The sequence below is a fragment of the Coturnix japonica genome, chromosome 12 (assembly GCF_001577835.2).
Source record: "Coturnix japonica isolate 7356 chromosome 12, Coturnix japonica 2.1, whole genome shotgun sequence".
In the NCBI taxonomy this organism is placed as follows: domain Eukaryota; kingdom Metazoa; phylum Chordata; class Aves; order Galliformes; family Phasianidae; genus Coturnix; species Coturnix japonica.
In genome coordinates this window covers 914,890-928,155 of record NC_029527.1, presented here as the reverse complement: position 1 = coordinate 928,155, position 13,266 = coordinate 914,890, and the positions used below count along the sequence as shown (strand labels likewise).

Sequence of the window (13,266 nt, the reverse complement as noted above, 5' to 3'; positions counted from 1 at the left end):
GGATTTAAAGGGTATTTGTCCTGATTGCCTGGAACACTCACAAGAGATTTCAACAGCACTTTCTTCCTCAAAGGGCATAACAGAAGCATAGATTTTCTTTGCCTTCTAGTTTTATATCATGAAAGGTGCCACATCATGGACCCTGCACACTGCATCCTTCCTTTAGCAAGCTGCTGCTTTCTTCACACTTCCCAATTTGTTTTCTCTGCTTCCTCAGGAAAAGCAGATTGGGTCCTTCTGTTTCCAAGGCTAACTAGGTCCTTGACTTCTCCTCTGACATAACAGTCTTTATTCTTTAGTTTGAGAGCACCATAGGTCAGCTGGAAGGCACCCACAAAGATTATTAAGTCCAATTATCTGACAACATAAAGGGCAACCATAAGTTAATGCATGTTACTGAGAGCCACCTTACCTTACAACCTTCATGGTAAGGAAATTTTCCCTAATGCCCAGTCTCAGCTCCACCTGGCTCACCTCCATGCTGTTCCCATCCTGCCATCAGCTCCCTGGAGCCTGGCACTTCCCTCTGCTTCCCCTCCTCAGGGAGCCATTGCTTCTTCTGGCTGCATTCAAGGACCTTACCATCCTTTTAAAACTGAGGAGTCCCAAACTGCACTGAGTATTCAAGGTGAGGCTGCACCAATGCTAAATACAGTGGAAGAATCACCTCTTTTGACCAGCTGGCCATGCTGTGTTTAATGCATTCAGAACAGCATTCCATATGCACCAGGGGGCTACTAGCACAGCAGCCATTTCTCTGATCATTTGTCTATCAGAATTGTAATTGGACAGGCTATGGTAATCATTTCATCTCCAAAAGTTAACATTCACTTAAAAAAAGAAAACCAGTTCTCAGAACAAAGTCAACAAAGAAAAGCAACTCTTAAGGAGTAGTAAACAGAAAGATTTGCTTACTAGGATGCACATGAGCTGAAAGCTAGGCTACCATTAGAGAAAGCATCACTACATTTTTCCAAGTATGCTAGGCAAAATAAAGTTTTAATTATATGTATATAATTAAATATATATATATATATATATATATATATATGTATATGGCTATTCCTTCCACTTTTACAATTGACAATCACATTTAATTCCAGCCCAGGTCAGAACGTACCTGTGGGTCAGTCTACGAAAGGAAACAACAATTCTGTTTCCAATGCTTGCCCAGAAAACTCTGTGGAGTCACCAGATGCACTGTCTTACTCCGCATGCGGATAAAGAAGCACTCTGGAAGCCATCACCTTTGTCCAGTGGTAGCTTTCTACTCCTTTAGACAACTATGAGTAGTTGCAATACAGAAGTAAATGGGCTCAATATTCAAGGAGTCTTTACCACAGCAGAAATAAGGAAAGCAAGCCTCTATCAATGGATGTGGATCTCTGTGCAATCAAAGGACGTGCTAGCTTACATAATCTCTTGCTCCGAGCCAGGAGGCAAAAGTTCACTAGCACCAGTTCCAGGTCACAAGCTTAGGATGCTCCTGTTGTAGAAATCACCTAACTTTCTCATCACTGTAATCCACCAAGCACGTTCATATCAATGCAGTGTGCAGATTCTAAACCCCTCCATGTCTCCTACTTTCATACCTCTGTTTCAGGACGAGGAATAAATACTGGGGGTCTCATCTTCAAAGTCAGGTCCTGAAAGTCCCACTCGCCAAGCACATACTGCACTGGCATTCTGTGTCAGGCAAAAACAAATGAAAACATGTGAGGATTACACATTGTAACATAAAAAAAGCTCTCACCACCAGGCTTACTTCATTGCTAACCACACAACCCCTCTGATGTTGGGCATTTAGATACCACCAAGGCTCTCAATTGCATGTGCAACATGCACACTCCTTGAAAGCTCTGGGAGTTCCACTTCCACAGAACAGTGTCTTGATAAGCACTGGACCAGGGAAAGTAAAGGCCAGTCTGCTCACTTTGATCCTGAGAAAACTGAGCGAACAAATAATCCTGGAAATAATTTCCAAACATGTTAAGAACAGAATGGATTTACTAAGGTGAAGTCACTCCTGACCAGGGCCCTTTGTGTCCAGTGCTGAGCTCATAATGGCAGGAAAGACATGGATGTACTGGAGCAAATCTAACACAGGGCCATTAAGATGATTAAGGGATTGGAGCACCTGACAATACAAGAAGAGACTGAGAAAGCAGGGACAAATCTGGCTTGAGAATGGAAAGCTCAAGTGAGGTGGAAAGTTCATCAGTAGCTACACACATCTGATGGAAGGGAGAAAACAAGATGAAGTCAGACTTTTTTCAGTAAACTTAAGCTGAAAGAGAGAAGAGGCAATGGGTACTGATTAAAATACATAAAACTCCATTTAAACCCAAGAACCACTCCTTTCTCCCCCATTCCATTTTCCCACCTCCCAAGAACAACAGTAAGATAGTTCTCCTACCTTTCCAGCCGCTTGCAGCTCAGCTGCTGGATCTGTTCCTGCTGTGCTGCTGTAAGTGGAGCGCAGAGTTTTTTGGAGTCCAAGCTCTGAAACTGAAGACAGCATCACTTTAAAACCTGCCCACTTGTGCAACGTATGTGTTGTCTGCACCCTCCAGGCAGACCCAGCATAATGACAAACACATATGGAGGGCATTCTTTGAAACCCCGAATGACAAGGAGAATCTATCTGCATGTTTAAAAAGAAATCTGTACAGCTGTACTTTTGGTAGTTAAAATGTAGCTAAGATAAAGAATCACTCCACCAAACATGTCAGGCCACAGTGCTGCTGTACATGTCATGGGTAACATTTCAGTCCCTGCAAAGAGAGCACATAAGACATCCCAAGTACTTTACTTGCATTAATAAACAATACCCCACGCTCTCTGAAGGAGGGAAAAGCTGTCCCACCTCCTGTAAGTGAGATAAAAAGAAGGGTAAAGGGATTTGTCCAAAACAATAAAGCAAGAGGCACACACAGATCTTATTCCTTTTCCATTACTTAACTGTTTTTGCTCCCAAGACAAATGACACGATATATTCACTGGATTCTCGTGCTTCAGGAATCCCATTCTTCTCAAACACCTTTTGCCAGTAGCTGACCACATCAGGGGCAGTCAACAGCTCAGGTCTTGCACTGCAACTCTGTCTCAAAGAGGACTGCTTGGCACTGAGGTTAGGACTTAGACTAGGTCCCACTGACATACACTGAGGCAAAAGCCCCCAGAATCTCCTGAGCAGTGAGGGGGTGAGGCACTTCATTGCTGCAAAGTCACCTCCTGGTTTCCACCTGGGTTCCTTGTTTCTGTCAGCTGATCTAATCCATGAAGAGACTCACACAACACTCAGTGCAGCCACGAGCCTCTTTGGCTAAGCACCACCTGATCTCAATCAGCAGAAGCTCCTCAGGGCAGAACAAAAAGGTCATTGGCTTGCAGCTCTGCTGGCCTAGAAAGAATAGGCAGAAGTACAACCTGAACGTCCAGGAGAAGCAAAAAAACACAAGTTCCCTTCTAAATAGAATGCAGACTGTTGCTTGACCAACACCCACAGGTACAAAACCAGCCTAAGAGTAACAAAGTATTAACCCAACCAACAAAGGCAACGCTGAGACCAACCTGTGCTTATGGCTGAGCAGAAGGGAGCAAGTCTGCAGGCACAGCTCTGCCACCTGCCCGTGGTGCCTGTAAGGCACAGACACACCTTTCCAGCATCCCTTTGGCTTTGTGCAGGGGCATGAAGCCCTTCACTCTCACCTGGTTCCCCTTGTCCTGTTCTGAACTCCCAAGTCCCAGCCTAGCAGGCATGCTCAAAGGTGTGCTACATGGCCAGCAGGCTTCTGCATTGAGCCACCCCACATTGCAGACGAGGGGGAAGGGAAAAGGTACATAGGGTGAAACCACAGGAAACTTGCAAGCTGGGTCGGCTCCCAGTGGGGCAACACAGGGAAAAACAGGCCCCAGCCAGCACCCTCCAGCCCCACTACCTACTAATGGAAGGCACGCCCGCACAGCGCTTCTTCACCTCAACGAGGCCGGCACGGCAAAGGACCGCCTTATCGCCGCGCGCATGAGTGACAGCAGTGCCGACCAACCGTGACTCTCGACCCGCGACTGTTGACCAATCGCGTGTGGGCGTAGGGCAGAGGGGCGGGGCTACCGGCCGCCAGGCGGTGGAGCCGTGCGGAGGGTCCCGTCCCGCCCCCTGCGGGCAGCGCGGCCTGAGGCCGAGGGCGCGGCCCAACCGCCGGCGGCGCTCGGGGGGCGGCGGCCGCTGCAGCGGGAGCGCTCCGTAAGTGGCGGCCCCGGGGCGGGGGATCGGCGGGCTGGGCCGCGGGGCGAAGCTCGGGGCGGCTCCGAACCTTCCCGGCCTTGGCGAGGAGCCGTCCCGGCGAATGGAGCCGGGGCCGGCCGGGCTCAGCTCCGCGGTGCTGCCGCTCGATCAGCGGAGGCCTCGGGCTCATTTAGTAACGCCATCTCCCAGCAGCTCCCACATCTCCCGCTTCACAAAGTTGTGCCCGGGGTATCTGTATGTGTAGGGTGAGACCCGCATGCTCAGGGATGTGCGGGATGAGCACGGTGTGAGCTGACCGCACGTTGGTGCTTCAGTTGGTGGTGACAGATGTTAATCACGCTGCTTAATGCAGTTACGGACGGCAGAGGGGCATCGCAGTAATGAGAAGTGCGCAATAACCTTGCCCAGAATAAAACGGCAGAGCTGAACAATGGCTCATTTCTCTTTGCAGGCACATCTTTTTCTATTCACAGCTCGTTAACCCCCGTGTCCCTTTGCATTCCAGTTTGGAGATGTAACGTCTGCTGAACTACAGAGAAACGATGAGAAGTGTGCTGCAGTAGTTCTCGAGGTCTGCGCTCCTCTGCTCCAGAGGTAGCTGTGTTTTCACTGAAGTAATTGCTGCCCTGATGTTACATACAGAGATCTTATAAGCAAAGCTGTGCAAATGCTTCCCTTGGGATCATCCCACGGTGTTTTGCAACTCCTGATCATTTGCACAATAGAAGCGTGAAACAATTAAAGCCTTTCATGTATTCAGTACGAATATATCTGTCAAATTGCACAACCCCGATCCAAAATGGGACCCGTTTTAAAATTAATACTGATAATTAGTGGTGCATGACTAAGTTTGTGTGGGTGCTTTCATGGGAGGCTGTAGAAATACAATCCTTAGTAGCAGATGGGGACCAGTGCAACCCACTGCTTTAAAGAAGCTGCCTCTGCAGAGCACATGGGCTGAGGGATAATGGAGGGGTGGAAGGGGCAGTGAGTTACCAGTCACCACCACAACAGGGAAGTTCTACTTTGGGGTGAGTTTTACTGGGTCCAAAATACAGATCAGTGTCAGAGCTGAGTGCCATTTTGATGGATGAAATCTCAGAAACTTAATGTAAGTTAAAAGCAAGAGAGGAGAAGAAGAAAGGTGCCGTTACTCTGGTATGGATGGAAGCTGCCTGGCTCATCCTGTAGCAGACTGAAGACAGAGGGGTTCTGAGACACTACACAGCTCTGCCACTTGCTGCAAGGAGGCCGAGCAGAAGCAGTGAGGGGTGAGTGCATCACTGACCTCAGCTGAACCAGGCAGGACTTTGGGGGCTTTCAGTAGCCCTGAGAAATGCACTTTTATTTATTTACCTTTTAGTTTTGGGTGGGCACCTGTGAGCTGCTCTCAACAACTGTCCTAGTCCAGTGGGAAGCTTTGGAAAAGGCTGATCCCGTCCCTCAGAGCTTTGCACTGTGCATCTGTTCTCATTCTTTCCTAGGCAGAAACTCGTGTGGTTCCTGTGCGGAAAAGCCATCGGTGAGGACGCTATGAAGTCTATGAAGTAGATCAGACGTGAGGGACCTTGAAATGAAGGGAAACAGTCTGCTGCTGTAGCCAGCAACTTTCTCTTGAGTGGAAGGCACAACAGCTTGGTAAAAGACACTATAAGCTGGCAGGATGAGTTCCAGCTCACCCTCTGCACATGACTTATACCACAGCAGCACTACAACAACTAAACCAGATGCAGGGACAACTCTGGATGCAACTGTACCAGAAACAGCTACTGCGAGCCCTGAGACTACGAGCTTCAACAGCACCAAAATCCCAGACGTGGCCAGCAATGGGCCCGGCATGAGCACCATGCTGCTGTCCTTCGGGATCATTACTGTGATTGGGCTGGCTGTAGCTATGGTAAGAGACACTGCTAAATCTTTCTCTGTCCTTTGAGGGTGAAGGGTGGCAAAGGGGCTCTAAGGCTGATTTGAATTAATTTCTATATTATACTAAAGGCTCACCTAGAACTGGTAGGAATAGTGCTCCAGTATTTCTGTCACCCTGGCGTCTAGGCAGAGCAGGCTGCTCAGCAGGCCTAGAGGAAACCATATATAGCATCAGTATTTATTTTTAATAGCAACAGGATGTTCAGTTAATAGAACACAAAGCAGTGACAGACTGACAAACAAGTCAGTCTGTTCTGACTTGTTAAGTGGAACAGCTGCATTGATTTAAAACTTGTCAACACCAGTGTCCCACTGGAAAGTTCATCCAACTTAACTTTTAAAGCAGACTTAGAGACTGTTAGTCTCCTCTGTGGGCATGTCTTTTCAAACTGAAGCAGCCTGAGTTCATTTTTGCTGGACTCATTCTAGACTGCATTTTTGAGGTTCTTCTTGCTCGGGTATCAGCAGAGTCCTCAAGGATTTGCTGCATGTAACTAACCCTGCCATTAATAAACAGCCATAGTTCTGAATCTGACAGACAATGCAAGCACTGCAGTTCCTTCAATATATAACTGGATCATTTACCTACCAACAGAGAATGAAGGTAGCAGCAAGCTCCCATTCCTCGTGTGAGGAAGGGCTTCACTAATACAAGCAGCAGAGGAGCCTATGGAAAGGGACTACTGCAAAATTTCATTGCAGACCCAAGGAGGAGTTTCTCCAAAAGCCCCTAAAGAGAACCTGGAAACACTGTCCTGGAAGTGGTCATAAGTTCCCGAGAGAAACAGCCAGCATTCGTAGTTCTCAGAACAAGGCTCTGGAGGCCAAAAGCCTCACTTCCCTCCCAGGACAGCCCCTCTTACTGGCTGACACGAGGCAAGTCACTGAGCATGCCCTCTTTCCTTCTTCCCTTTGTATTGGGGAGGGGGTAACTGCTTCTTTGCTGGAGGAAATCTTCAGGAGAATACTAAAGGGAACTTTCTTCAGCCACTCTAAAACTGCAGCACGTGGCCTCCAGCCACTAGAAATCTGCTGAACTATACTTAATATACACCTAATAATTCTGACTACTACTAACACACCTAATAACAGGCCACTGTAGCACTAGTGTCAGGCTTGATGCACTGTCAAGTTTCCACTGATGTATATGAAAAGTCAGTTCCAGTTGTCATTTCTGTCACTTCTTTTCCTTTGCTTTGGTGCACAGTGACATCAGACTTGCTATACCTCCTATCTGGGTGCCCCAAATTCCTCCTCCCAGCTGAGCTGTTCCCCGTCCCAATGTTTGTAACAATGATTTTCTTTCTCCTGCAGGTTCTGTATATCAGGAAGAGGAAGAGGTAAGTAACATCTCCTGTTGGCTGAAGGGAACTCAGTGATTCAAAATCTAGGTAGAGCTAGGAATTAGAGGGGAAGGTGAGGAGGGTTTGAGGAATGGTGTCTGAGAACACAACAGGATCTGTAGGTAAATAATGCAGGGCAGAGACCCTGCTCTCCTGGTGTTGGCCCACCTTTAGCAGCAGAGCTTCAGAGGCTCCTCTGGAGCTCTGGGAAGGAAAACATGGTTGAGCAGGAGGAGGTTAGGGATCCTGCAAGTTCTTTACACTACAAGAGAGGAAAGGATTATGAGTAGATAAAGAAGCAGGAAACTGTTGTGAGAAATGTGGGTCTCATTTCATCCATTCCCTAATCTGTGCTTTCCAACAGCCTGAGCCAGTGATGCTCATCTTGCAAGGCTGAAGGCCTCTTTAGCTTCAGTCACAGCAATGCCAGCAGCAAAATGCAGAGATGCAGCTTTCTAGTCCAAGACTTACTGTATTAATTTCCTTCTTAAGCTCTTGGCTGAAAATAGAGGAGAGCAGCAAGCAGGAAGATGTTTCTTGATTCTTCAGTCTTTTACAGCAGAGACAGAGGTGGACAGCCTTTAGATGTGGTGCCTCTTCCCTGCCTTACTCCTAATGGCAGGGCCACAGACCTTCAAGAAGCATTGCTGTCCACTATGACATTTTCAAGCCCATATCTAGATACTGCTCCAGGAGGAGCTGATGCTGGTCCTGTAAACACAGTGCTGCTGGAGATAATGGTTGTGTTGGCATCAGTCTCAATTGCCTATTTTCTATTTATTGCTTTCCATTTTTTATTATATACTTCAAGTCCATAGTTGAAGTACTACTCTTAGGTTGCTGGAGCTAAAAGCAGAGTTCTTCTGGCAGGCATAGCATGATGTGACAGGGCTGGATGTAATGGGCAGAGACAGGGAGAGGAGTTGCAAAATGCATAGCCATTACATTCCACCCTCTTGTTTTTCCCAATACATAAGGCTTGTCCTGAGCTTTTAAGGTCTGCTGGATTTTGAGTTCCTATCCCTGTTTGACTCCTCTGTGCATAATGCCTGCCAACATAGATTAGCAAAGGCAATTAATCCCTGGAGCTGTACTCTAGGCATCTTTCACTTCTGCCAGCTGTGTAGCAGGTTCTTATCCTCATTCCCATAAGAGGGGGAATGTAACTATCCAGCAGGCAGCAACAAAAGCCAAATCCCCATGCTGTAGGAAAAACAGTGTGCAAAATGCCTCAGTAGTGAAACAGAGAAGACAATCTGAACATCTGCCCTGTCTATTAAGCTTTTCAACTAAGTCTTTGCTTTCCATTCCACGGGCAGGTTGGAGAAGCTACGGCACCAGCTCATGCCAATGTACAACTTTGATCCCACTGAAGAACAGGATGAACTGGAGCAGGAGCTCCTTGAACATGGGCGAGATGCAGCATCTTCCCAGGCATCACAGAGCAAGGTAGGCAGCAGAGTAGTAACAGCTAGGGTATTACTGCAGCCATGGGCACCTGCACTGATTTTGATGATGTAGCAATTAGACAGATATTACAGTGGGAAAGGTGTTACAGCAAAGGTGTGATGACAGAAGGACTGGCACATTACAGAGGTGCTATAAAGAAAGGGAAGAAGATTATTTACTCACATCAGAAGATTCCAGGTTTCTAGGGGAAAGTTTCACCAAGGAAGAATCTCTAAGATGCTTCCCTACTGGCAGTCAGCCCTTAAATGAAGTCTAAAAGAGGTGCAGCCAGGCTCCACCCTTCCTATCACATAACTGAATTGCCTTAACCTGTGCTCCCGGGGCTGACTGGGTCCTTTCCCCAGGTGCTCAATCAGTGGTTCAGGCTGTGATTCAACAGTTCCCATACAGGTGAGAAGTTTCTGTAAGATTGTACTGAAAGAAAATCATGTATGACCTCAAGAGGGCTCCCTTCACCTCACCCAGCCCTGGAGATGGGGGCCTTGAACACTTTAGAGACAGGATGGTCTGAAGAGTCAGGCAATTAGGACAGCAAGCCTGGGAAGGGTAAGTGCTGGCACAACTCAGCTACAAGAGAGAACAGGGTAATTTCGTCAGTTAACTTTGAGTTTACAACAATTTACTGCCTAGGGCAAATAGGATGAGTGCCATTTTCTGGGAGAGGAGGCTTCACTGTTCACAAGGTACTGAGGCTGTCTGGTGCTGGCCCTGAAAATAAGATATTTCCACCCAGTTTTAAGGTATCTCTGCTTTGCTGAAGACTACAAGTGTAGAACAAGGTCTTGTGAATGCCAAGCCAGTAGTTGTTAATGGTCCAAATGAGTCTTTCACACGAGATCCATCCCCCTTGTACCAAGACTTAGGAGAAATAGGGAGAAATAGCTCTCACCATTGTCTGCAGTTAGTTTCATAGTGTTCTCTGTTTCTTTTGTCACCGCTATCACACACAAAAAGCCTTTCTCAAAGACACAGCCAGCAGGGATAGCTGGAGCAGGTACGTCTTCTGGCAAGTGGTGCTTCCTCCCCTTAGAGTAGATATGTCTCCTTTTTTGAATTCCCCTCCAGCTGTTCCACATTGCTCACTTCTTCCCTTGCTTTTCCAGTTCCAGAAGCAGGAATTCTCCCCAACAGGCCTCAGTTTTCACATGTTTGACACTTTCAGGTAACCTGTAGCAAGCTTGGTGTGGGCAGAAGGGAAGAAAGAAGTAAATGAGTACAACTGTAATTATAAAATAATTTGCTTTGAGGGATACTTCCCAACCTGCCAAAGAACATGCAGGAGGTGTTAGAATATGGGCATATTCCATGCACCATTTTTGGAAAGTAGAGAAATACAGATGTATGAAAGCATAGCATAGTGCTCACAGGAGAGGATTGATGGGGAAAACATGAAGTTTATATATCAGAGAGCAGTGAGGTCACTTTTTCTCCAGACTGGACAGTCCAGGTGTCCTCACAGAACATGCCTCCCAGCTCTGTTACCAGCTTTGCTGTCCTTAGTAAGGAGCTGAATCTAGTTACAGGGCTGTGCACCAAGGTAAGGCAGACTTGCTGGGTCTCATCTTTCACTGCTTCAATGCAGATTCTGCTGACGAGTCAAGGAACCCTCCAAAGACCCAGCCGTCTTGTGTTCACAGACGTTGCCAATGCCATCAATGCATGAACAGCACCTGCCCCTGCTCTGGGATTGTGCCGAGATTGGGGACGATGGAGCCACCAAACCAGAGACTTCTCACAAGTGTGGCTGAGTCACAGAGCCCAGCTGGTCACGCTGCTGGGTTGTGTTGCAGATGGGCACACGCACTGGGAATAGACACCACTTGGGAAGGAAACCCTTTGTGATGGCAGTAGCAGTTTTTGGTGTGTCCATTACTACTACAAGGTCCTGAGCTGCTGTGCTGCTCCAGGTTCCGGGCTGGTGCTGACTGACACCATCTACCAAGCTGTGTGCTTAGAAATAGTGCTCACTGTTGTAGATTAACTTACCCGAGCACATCTGTGTGCTCTCTGGATCAAGGCAAGAGGAGACATGCATGTTCCAGACAGCTTACCTGTTGGCTTTGTGCCACCAGTTCCCAACGAGAGCAGTGAATGAGTCTCTGTGCAGCGACCACAGCATTGGCAGATGCTAGAAGGGTGACTGGTGACAGAGCCTTCTTCAGCTGGGGAAACTGGTGGTTTTAGCTGAGTGGTAAATCAGAGGCACACAGGGGAAAACACATACCGTGGGCTTTTCCCTTTGTGGCTTGTGTGATGCTGATGAATGCATGCCTGGGCTGGTACTGCAGCATGGGAAATTCACTAGTTCTAAAATGTGAAATGGTGAACATCTGGTTGGTAACACCCTAACTGAGGAAGTGGCCAAATATCCCAAATTAAGGCTGCTTTGTAGAAAGAGGAGGATCCACAGGGCTGGCAGCAGGGCTGCCATGTCTGGCTATGTGACTCCCTACTGCTGACCTAGGAATGGTGGTGCCTGCACCAGAGAGAGGAGTCAAGCAGAACTGGGGCTCTGGTACCACATCTCCTGCCTGCTTCAGCTCAGGGAAGTTTTACTCAGCAGAGAGAATATTAAGCCTTGAACTTTTGAATGAGGAAAAATGGGTCTTGGCTCTATGTTACAGTGTCTGGCCAGAGGTGGCTGAACATCTGGTTACTTCCTTACCTGATAGACCTGCAGAGTATTCTCCCTGCTGATGTTACTTGCTAATGCAGAAGGTGTGTCATGGCAGGTAAGCCAGTAGCTCTCCTGTAAGCCCAAAGCAACTCTCAGCCAGTGTTCCCTTCAGGTCTGTGGGAGGGGATGCACAGGGGACTCTGGTTATCTTGGTGTGCAGCGTGAGCACTGTTCTCTGCAACCTTTTTGGTGGCCACCAGCCCACGATGCTGCTGGCCAGCACAGGGACTAGGAAATGTTAGCCTGGTCTGTGCTGTGCTCTCACAATGCAAACACAGAGCATGGCAGAAAGGGCTGCTCGAGGGTCCGGTACAGCCATGGGCAGATGCCACATCCTCCTATTCCATCCACAGTGCTAATTAACAGGGAATCAGGGCCAGCCAAAATTTGGATGCAGATCTACAGGTGAGCTGTTTGTAAGGAGGGGTTTCACCAGTGGCAATTCAGGTAACAGATGCTTTGTTGCAATTTTGGGCCTCCAGGTTAGTTTTTGCTCTCCTAAGTGTTGTGTTTTGCTCCCCACCGTGATTTTTCTTCTTTCAAACCCTTTTCTGGGCACATGCCACTGACCCCTGCAGGGCACAGCTCAGCAGCCCTGCCTTCTTCATTGACCCAGCTTCTCTCTTGACATTTTTGCAGGACTAAGTTGCTTTAATTTTTCAGTCTCTCTTCCTTTTCTGAAAGGGAAGTATAGAAGTGTCAGCACCTGTAGAAAATTGTCTGTCCTCAACACCTGGCAAGGTATGGCGGGAGGCATTCCCAGGCTGCCGGTGTTGGCACTAGGGGGAGACCATTGCAAGGAGGACATGGGCAGAGATAGTCCATGTAATCTAAGTTTGGAGGCCACTGTCTTTGGGTCTTAGGTGAGCAGCTAAAAAAGCAGCCACGTTCCGCAGCCCTCCTCCTCCAAGTGCTCACTGAGAACAACCAGCTGCAGAGACTTCAGATTCCTCTCTTCATCATTAGGTACCCATTGCCTGTCACACTCCTGTGCTCTGCTGCAAGTCAGGGACACAAGTGGTGGCAGTGGTGCATGGCTGTCCCAACCTGCCAGCATTCAATCCCTCTAATTCTGAGACGAAGCTTGTGTTGTTGTCATCATACACTCCACAAAAGGCAACCTATGCCGGGCTGTCTCCTCAGACCACTGTGCAGTTCTGAGCAGCTCATGTGCCAGCTGCAATACAAAACCACACACCTCGTTCTGTGTCAGTGCTGAGATAAACCTCGTACAACAAACACTCCTGCAGAGGAATTCCCTTCAACTCTTCTTCCTGCAGCAGTAGGTTTTGTCCTGTAACGACTGCTCTTGGGTTAAAGAAGTATGGGAAATAAGACTAAAAGAATATTGTGGGTATTTGCTGGGCTTGTACTGGAGTATTCTTGTAGTTCAGTAGCACCTTCGCTCACAGTCCTTGGAAGTATATGTGCAGCCTAGCAAAAGCATTCTGATGTCATTGAATTCAAGTGTTCTGTGTTTTAAGCATTGAAATATAAAGAAAGAATTTACACGAAACGTTGTGTGATTTTCTTTTTTTCCCTATTTACATTTTCTGGGGTAAAGTGGGGTTTATCCTCAGTCCCTGTTGGGAAATGAGGAC

The 13,266-nt window shown here is 47.6% G+C and overlaps 2 protein-coding genes across 17 annotated transcripts in view; one reads left to right on the top strand and one right to left on the bottom strand.

Annotated features, from left to right (window-relative positions):
• The window catches only part of HEMK1 (HemK methyltransferase family member 1), an 85,343-nt gene extending 81,292 nt beyond the window's left edge, over positions 1-4,051 (bottom strand). For 2 of the 7 annotated variants that reach the window (XM_032447318.1, XM_015874500.1), the window contains exons 1-4: positions 3,946-4,040; positions 2,963-3,403; positions 2,417-2,508; positions 1,593-1,686 (exon numbers count right to left, since the gene is read on the bottom strand). In XM_032447318.1, coding sequence (XP_032303209.1) covers positions 1,593-1,686; positions 2,417-2,508; positions 2,963-3,217 — 441 coding nt within the window. In that variant the 5' untranslated portion in view covers positions 3,218-3,403; positions 3,946-4,040. The other 5 variants (XM_015874504.2, XM_015874501.2, XM_015874502.1 and 2 more) reach the window with 5 other exon arrangements.
• Positions 4,052-4,127: 76 nt separating this feature from the next.
• C12H3orf18 (chromosome 12 C3orf18 homolog) lies at positions 4,128-13,181 on the top strand. Of its 10 annotated transcripts, none has more exons than XM_032447325.1 (8): positions 4,128-4,246; positions 4,755-4,820; positions 5,734-6,146; positions 7,490-7,515; positions 8,838-8,967; positions 9,943-9,982; positions 10,092-10,150; positions 10,571-10,667. In XM_032447325.1, exons 3-7 carry the CDS (start codon positions 5,913-5,915, stop codon positions 10,139-10,141), a joined length of 480 nt encoding a protein of 159 aa, XP_032303216.1. In that variant the 5' UTR covers positions 4,128-4,246; positions 4,755-4,820; positions 5,734-5,912; the 3' UTR covers positions 10,142-10,150; positions 10,571-10,667. The 10 variants fall into 10 exon arrangements, with proteins under 10 accessions (XP_032303216.1, XP_032303211.1, XP_032303214.1 ...); XM_032447320.1 differs by having other exon boundaries at positions 4,755-4,843; XM_032447323.1 differs by having other exon boundaries at positions 4,755-5,520.
• The last annotated feature ends 85 nt before the right edge of the window (positions 13,182-13,266 follow it).

What these genes read in the sequence shown, in the direction of transcription:
- C12H3orf18 (XM_032447325.1), top strand. Translation starts at nt 5,913, where the DNA reads ATGAGTTCCAGCTCACCCTCTGCACATGACTTATACCACAGCAGCACT. An exon ending in CCCAGGCATCACAGAGCAAG is followed by an intron (nt 8,968 to 9,942) that starts GTAGGCAGCAGA and finishes ACACACAAAAAG; the next exon opens with CCTTTCTCAAAGACACAGCC. An exon ending in AGCAGGGATAGCTGGAGCAG is followed by an intron (nt 9,983 to 10,091) that starts GTACGTCTTCTG and finishes TTGCTTTTCCAG; the next exon opens with TTCCAGAAGCAGGAATTCTC.